Raw genomic sequence first — 7,845 nt, 5'->3', positions numbered from 1 at the left:
GAATAATGCAATACCATCCTGCATGGTACACTATCAAAAAACACTCAACAAACTGCAATACATCCAAAACCAACACACCCATCCTCTCCCCCTCTGCTCCTCCGAAGTCTTCTGCTCCTCCCCTGCAGAACGGAGCTCTGAACCTGGAGAGCCGGAACCTTCATCGCCGGCCCAAAACTCCAGAACTCACCAGCCTAACCGCTCCATGCCTGCTTCAATCTCCCAGTCTTCAGGAACAAACTCAAAAATATCTTTTAATTAAATTTGCTGTTTTTGTGTTATGTATAACAACACAAAGAAGCACTACAATGCTTATAGAAGCATTGTAGTGCTTCTATAAAGCATCGTTGAGTACTTAGAAAGGCATCATACAAAAGAAATGCGTTGTGTAAAAAATAGGTAAGGTATTTAGCAAAAAGGCAAATCAAATGAATAAATCCTTTGATTCAACAGGGTGAAAACGGATCAATTCAGAACTTTCATAAAAACTGTACAAGTTGATGAGAAAATATCTGCAGAACTTAAATCTGTCAGAACAATTCAGTTGAACTTTATTGTACCGTGTTGCCATCAGCAAAAAAGAGAGCTGTAAGAAAGTCAAAAAGCCAAAACCTAAATCAAACGATAGTTTTATTATTAAATCAGTGACTGCTTTATTATTTTTGATCAACTGTTTTTGTTTTGGACCTGTCATGGCTACCACACGAGCTCAAAGACTGCTGGACAGATGCACCGGCGCCCTCTGGTGGCCATGCATGGCTAATGAATGATTTTGTTGTATGTGAGTCCAAATATTGACCACTAGAGGGTGTTGTGCAGTTCTAGTAAAACCAAATAGGAAATGAAAACATTCATTCACGTCAGCTCAAGTAATAAAATTCATTTTTATTGTCAGAACTCAGCAAACAAAAACACTCCAAATGATTGCAAAAATAATGAGTTATACCTCATCTTCATATAATCAGAGACAAAATGACAAAGCACAGACTTTATAGAGAGGAATGTCAGGTATGCTGGAGGTGGATGCTTGTTCAAGAGACGATTTGTCGCAACAATTTGGTGCTGAACAACGTGTTAAATTATTCATTCTGTAAATTAATGAATATGATTTAAATTAAATAAAACAAGCAGAAATGGGAAAAAGTTGATCCTTTCACTGCACTTCACGCTGACCTTTGCTGCTTTGGAGACCAAAGTCACAGTTGAGGTTTTAGAGAAACGAGCTCACCTCTAGAGGAGATGGAAAAGAAATGATTCTTTGAACGAAAGCAGACTTATTTAAACGGCTGATAACAGGGAAGTTCTGGATCTTAGACATTAAATAAACTGATAGCTGCTGAATACGAGCCTCGCACATAAAACAATCAGAGTAAGCACAGCGGGAGCAGATATCTTAAATAAGGACGGCGTGTATACAGATAGCATCACCAAGTTTTCCCTCTTTGCTCATCTTTCTGTCAAGTACATTGTGTTTTTTTTTATTATTCAAACATTTCCTACTTACTTGCTGTGTTTCCAGTATAAGAAAAAAAAAAAGCATGTTTAAGTGAAGTATAGCTCAATAATTATTCCCCTCACACACACACACACCAACACGAATCACTCAATCCAAAGTACATAAATATTTGGATTTTTCAGCCGAACGTTCCTGTTGCCCCTGCTCTATTCCTGGAGGAGATGAAAATAGACTCTTACAGCTAAAAATAGATTATTTCCACTCAAACCGTTACAGAACCCCCCCACCTTAAAGAGTTATAGGAAACGTTTTCTATCTGATCTACAAAATATATAGCAATGCCCTTTTTTTAAAAATAATTTGTTGCTCTTACAGAACAGATCATTTTTTCTCCTCCCCCCTTTCCACCGAGATACATTCAGAACGTGGAGCTGTTGGCAGAACAGCACCATTTGATAAGAGTTCACGTCGGGACAGCTGGTGGCGCTGTGGTCTGGACCTCAGTATCTGGTCTGGTACTCATGATGCCACCTGTTAAAGTCGTTGTAGAAGAGGACGATGCTGCCAGACGCCATGCCAGTGATGATGCACCTGAGGAGGAAGCAGGACAGAAGTAACATCAGTAGAAATGTGAAAATAATTGCTGTGCGTTCTCGGGATTATGAAGGGATTTGCTTGTTTCTTGTGCTACATCTTTGATGACTGATAATTGCTGATTTTATTTTGCTCCATCAAGCAGAAGATAATAACGTATGTCTAAGTTAAGTTCCTTTCAGACAAGCGTTTCAGAAAGTTTATGAAAAAGTTTCTTTCCGTTTACATGGTAGGGGGTTTTAACTTGTGGACCTTCTTACAAACTTTGGAGAAAAGTCATTTCACCAATGTTTTCTGTCATAACAGCAGAAGTAAAGTCTGTTTTTAGCTGCTTCGCATAATTGTATGCAATCTCTACAGTGTGGCTACAGCAGTTAGCCACCATCAGGATGTGAATGTAGCGTGAAGCGCCTCTGGACCTGAAAGTGTTACATAGATGAGGGCGATGTAGAGGACCGCCATAAGATGGGGCCCATTTTACTTAACTTGGGGGACCGATGGAAAAATATTTCCATCGATCTTATCTACCTCAGCAAAGGTCTAAAAACCAACCAATGTCCTCTTCTGCTCTGCAGTGAGAGAAACTGACCGGCAGACCGGCCCACCAGGTCATGTCTGAACGATTACAGTTAACAATAGTCACCCGCTGCTGAGACATTTCAGACCAAAACAAAAGAAAAAAAACATCACAGTTGGTCAAATTCAGAATCAGCAGCTCAGGCTTTTTAAAGCTAATTGGTAATCAGGCAGGAAACTCATCAACATGAACGGTAAACATGTTTAGACCTGGTTAAATATGCTTTCACATAAAAGTCATTAAAGCAGAAACATGGAAAAAAAAAAGAAAGGCCTTTGACTTGCAAAAAACTGTTTTTGTAAATGAACCAGATCTATCAACCAGATTCTCCTAGTTACAGGGACAGCAAAATGAACGCCACTTGGAGAATTTATGGTCACATGACATCAACTGGGTTCCTCTGGCTAGTTAGAAGGGGTGGGTTAAGTTACCCACTGGCTCGTCTCACCCCACTCTGCGTTTGTGTTTCTCTACTGGGTGGGTTAGTTGAACCCACCCAATAGAGAATCGCTTGGAATCTTCCATAAAGGTTCCAAGAGATTATTGGTTGGGAAGAATTGCTAAATCCAGAGCTGAACAACCGAAGAAACTCGTATTATAACATTCTGCTTATGCAGCCAGACAACATCTACCTACTTCTGGTATGCCAAAGGTACCAAAAGTGAGAAATTCTTAAAAAACCTATGTTGTTGATTATCTCTGATGCATTAGTCTGAGTAAAGAATCGTTCACCTTAAACCAATACTTATGCTGGTTTTCCTACCGGTACTGCAGTGGATGAGAGTTTTTTCAGGCTCCGGATTCTTTGGGTCTTACCGTTGATCATGTGACATTGCCATGGAGCGGATCCCTGCGTCACAGCCAGGAAAGGTGAAGAGCTGTTTGAGGTCAGAGACCTGCCAGACGGACACGACTCCACCGTCTCCACCTGTCAGCAAATACTGACCGTCCCGACTCAGCAGCATGGCCTGTCACACACAGACAGGCAGGTTGTAAGACTAACTGAATCTAGCATGCTCCTCCATTGACTGAGGACAATGAACTCTGCATATGAGGTGTGCTGCAGAAACAAGGAAAAACATACGCAGTAAAAAACGGGTTTGTTTACACTACATCAAAATGAAGCAGTTTTCTAATTGTCTTGTGCAGAGAGACCGCTACGACAAAACAGAACAAAAACAGAACAAAACACAACATTCAACAGAAATACTGAAGCAACATATCAAAACAGTTTGGCACAAACGTCTCTTAAAATTGGAAAATAACCTGAATCGCACATTTAGTTACAAAGTGACAACAAAGTGAGTCACATGGAGTCAAAGCTCCATCTGAAGTCTCTCTGAGCAGCTCTGACAGTGTGCTAGCAAGACCGCCTAAAACAACTGATTCACCACTTCAGTCAGCAGGAATGACAGAAAACTGTTGAGAAGCTTGAACATTTGGCCCAACTCACACAACTTAAAGGGCAATTCCATAAAATAATGTGAAAATGTGTGATATGGACCTGAAGAGGCAGTATTATGGAAGAGACTTTTTTCAGTTTTACATCATGCTGTAATGTTATTCCCTCATCATAAACATACCTGGATTGTTCCCTTAATTCTCTAATGCATGTTTGAGAAACCATTTAATCTCCATGGCAACCATTTACAGGAGCCTGAACAAGTAGCTTCAGCCTCACAGGACTTCCACTCAGCTCCTCCAGACTAGCGGCAGCAGCTATTAGCAAACACCTGGTGGAACTGAGCATCTGCTGGACTGATGTCAGTTCAACGCTGCTAATAACGGCTGCTAAAGGTTTAATGATGAGTCAGGAAGAGCAGGAGCTTCTTAAAGGGGCAGAACTTCAACATCAAAGCATCAAACTGTGAAGTCAGACATCTTGAGTCGTGTTTGATAAATACGTTTTTTTGGGGGTTTTTTTACAACATCTGAAGTGTCAGTTACTAGACTGTGCTAGAAAATGACACTTTGTGCCTGGAAAACGCACAATACCGCCCCTTTAAATGTCAAGCATAATATTTTGTGGTATTTACTATGATAATGATAAAAAAGAGATTAGAAAAAGTATCTGAGAACCAAATGTAGTTTTTTTTCCCCCCAGCTGTAGATTACAGGGATGGACATCATTACCACAAATAGAAAAATGCCCAAAACAAAAACGTCATTATTTAGTCTGCTATTCCAAAACATCAGTTACATTAAGTCAAACATTTTTTTTAAGTAAGCAGCACACAATAACTACTTATTTATATTTTTGAAACGTTAATATATATTGCTGCTCTCATGAAGCTCGTAATGGAAAAAAACAAAAGTGGTAAAAAAAAATAATGAAATGAAGAAAAAAAAATGTAGTCAGATTGAAAGTAAGAGTGAGAAAAAGAGGCAAACCGTTTGATAAACGCCTCGTTTCAACTGGAAATCCTGCCGACGACGAGCGATCAGATCATCTGTGACGACAAAGCAACCATCACACCTCCGAGTGTTTTGATCCAACAAATAACTCCACATTTTGCGTACACACACTCACACACACACACACACACACACACACACATACTCTCTCTCCTCCACTCCACTAAAGATGTCTCCCAAGAGCAGAACTCAGAGATTTACTCATTTCATCTGCTTTTCTTGCAAACTGCAGCGGCCCAAACGGCTCCCTCAGGAATCGGATGAACACAAATCAAGTCGTGTGCTGGAGACCATTAAGGGGACGGTGAGCGCTGGAAGCCCAAACTCAGAAAGTCAGAGGCATCCATCAGCGCGTAACCGTAGCTGATGAAATGACGAGGCCGAGTGTTTGTTCTGAAAGCGGCGGACGACGCCGAGAGCCTTTTTGTCGTCCACGTTTTTGCGACGCCGAGGGACGGACGCCTTTCAGCCGCCGACGCTTTTTCGTGTAGCGGCTCGGTGCTTCAGTCGTCAGCGGCATGTGTGTTTAATTAGGATCAAGTTTAATGGAAAAAAGGATTTAAAAAAAAACAACAAGAAACTTAAAGCTGAAATGAGTCGATTTCAGGAAGTCGATTCGGTGTGAAAACAAAAACAATACCTCAAACGAGAAAAAAAAAACTGGAATTGAGGAAATGATTTGTGTGTATACTCAAAACTTTTCTACATCTTGTTTTGAAAGTTTCTAAAGTTTCAAACAGCAAATAATTGAGAGCAGAGATTTGAAAACTTAGACGGTTTTATTTCACCCACCCGCAGCAAATAAACCCAGAATTCATTTCAGATAAATAAAGATTCCTGATTTTTACTGGATAAAAAAAAAAAAAAAAAAAAAACTTCATAAAAAGCATCAACTGTGTAGCAGCACAGAACTGGGCAGCAGCTTTTTATCCCCATCAAATAAGCAAACGGAATTTGATTTTTCTTCAACATGTGAAAGACGTCTGACGTTTTTATCAGCCGGTTCTTCGAGTATTTTTGGGAACGGTGTTAGAAAAAAGGTAAATCCATCCAGCCTGGAATCAGATCCAATCTGAACGCAGAGTTTGTTGTTTCGCCGGCAGTTTGGGTTTCTGTGGAGTGAAATGTTCACAGCCTGTTTATCAGTTTTATGACAATATTGGATTTTGAAATCGAAACTCTTTCCGTCGTTCCGTCTTAAATGTTAGGAGCTTTAGCTACATGTCGGGTCAGATGTTTGCATACACCCAGCAGTGACAGATCTGTATATGATTATTTTAACTTTTTTTTTAAAGAGTGGAATGATTCAAATAAAAATAGAAAAAAACTTGGGTGAACAATTTAGAAATGATTATGGATTTACACACATTCCCAGTAATATCTAGTCAAATGTTACTTTGCAAATTCCACCTCGACTGTTTTTAAAAACGAATAGAGTTGAATGTTGGCTTCATATTTGCTCCCCCCCCTTCCCCAAATTTGACACTGAAAAACAAAATCTTACCAAGAATTTCTGGTTTAGTTTCTTGAGCAAATATCTCAGTACACTTGAAATAAGCCAGTAACTTTTCAGCAACATACAGGAGTTTGTTTTCAGACAATAACTTCTTAATATTGATTTAAGACAATAGTAGTTCCACTGGTAGATCATCTCAACTCCAAGATATTTTCCCCAATTTTTAATGAAAATCTGCACCATTTCAATATTAAGGAATTATTGACATAAAATAAGTTCCCATATCTTGCTGAAAAGTTAGTTGCAAATTAGTTTTGTCTTATTTCAATTGTTCTAAGATATTTGCACCAGAAACTGGATCAAAACTACTAGGAAAGATTGAGTGTTTTTGCAGTGGATGGGTTTTATTTAACTTGGTCTGAATCTGGTCACAGGTTTTTTAGTGGTCAAGTGTCTAGTTTTGTCCTATTTCAAGTTTTCTAACTTACGAGTAACTTTTGTTTTAAGTCAATAATTCCATAATATTGATGAAAAGTTACTAGTTCCACTGGAAAAATATTTCACTCATAATTAGACTTGTTTCCTTGTTAAAAGTGAAACCAGTGGAATTTTAACTTTTTTTCATCATCATCAACTTTAAGGAACTCCTAACATAAAACAAGCTCCTATTTCTTGCTGAAAGGTTTCTTGTAAGTTAGTTTTGTTTTATTTCAAGTGTTCCAAGATATTTACACTAGAAACTGAACCAAGATTACTTTTGTGATTTTTCAGTGAAAACCATTGTTGTGAATTTTGGAAACTAGCAGCAGAGTTGGCCAACAAACCCTGAAACCAGGCGGCCAGCGGCAGCTTAATGCACTGTGATGCGTTCTGCTGGGGGAGTTTATGACCCGAGTGCAGCGCAGCAGGAAGCAGCAGCGCTGGCAGACATGTCAGCCCGGCCAGGTAGGAGGCTGCAGACAGACGTTATAAATCAGCCGCTTTGCCACTGGGCGGCCAAACAAGATGGCCGACGTCTCTGTAGGGGCCAACATGGCCGACTCGGCTCGGATGACTAAAAAAAAAAAAAAAAAAAAGAGTGGTGCAGAAACATGTGCAGCCTTCGTCCCCATATTTCAGAGACGGATGGGTGGATTCAAGGCTGAAGAAGGTAAAACTTTTAATTTATGGACCTCTTACCCCCCCACGCCCCCCACCACCCCATCACACTGACAGAGGCTGTTAAAAAAGCTGCAGAGATGGTTACACTGCTCGAGCCGCACTATAACTTAAAAGAATGTAATCTATTCAGCATGGCTCCCCGTCACCCAAATCCGCTATTAGAGCAGGATGCCGACTGTTAGGCTG

At 39.9% G+C, this 7,845-nt stretch overlaps 1 protein-coding gene across 6 annotated transcripts in view; it reads right to left on the bottom strand.

Moving 5' to 3' along the window:
* Window positions 1-865: 865 nt before the first annotated feature.
* Window positions 866-7,845, bottom strand: part of lrba (LPS-responsive vesicle trafficking, beach and anchor containing) — a 250,687-nt gene continuing 243,707 nt past the window's right edge. For all 6 annotated transcript variants that reach the window (XM_016670293.1, XM_016670296.1, XM_016670294.1 and 3 more), the window contains exons 56-57: window positions 3,444-3,595; window positions 866-2,047 (exon numbers count right to left, since the gene is read on the bottom strand). In XM_016670293.1, coding sequence (XP_016525779.1) covers window positions 1,957-2,047; window positions 3,444-3,595 — 243 coding nt within the window. In that variant the 3' untranslated portion in view covers window positions 866-1,956. The remainder of the gene's footprint in view (window positions 2,048-3,443; window positions 3,596-7,845) is intronic.

The sequence above is a fragment of the Poecilia formosa genome, unplaced genomic scaffold (genome assembly GCF_000485575.1).
Source record: "Poecilia formosa unplaced genomic scaffold, Poecilia_formosa-5.1.2 Scaffold32, whole genome shotgun sequence".
Taxonomy (NCBI): Eukaryota; Metazoa; Chordata; class Actinopteri; order Cyprinodontiformes; family Poeciliidae; genus Poecilia; species Poecilia formosa.
Note: the sequence above shows the minus strand (reverse complement) of the source record. Positions and strands in the feature narration are given on the sequence as shown.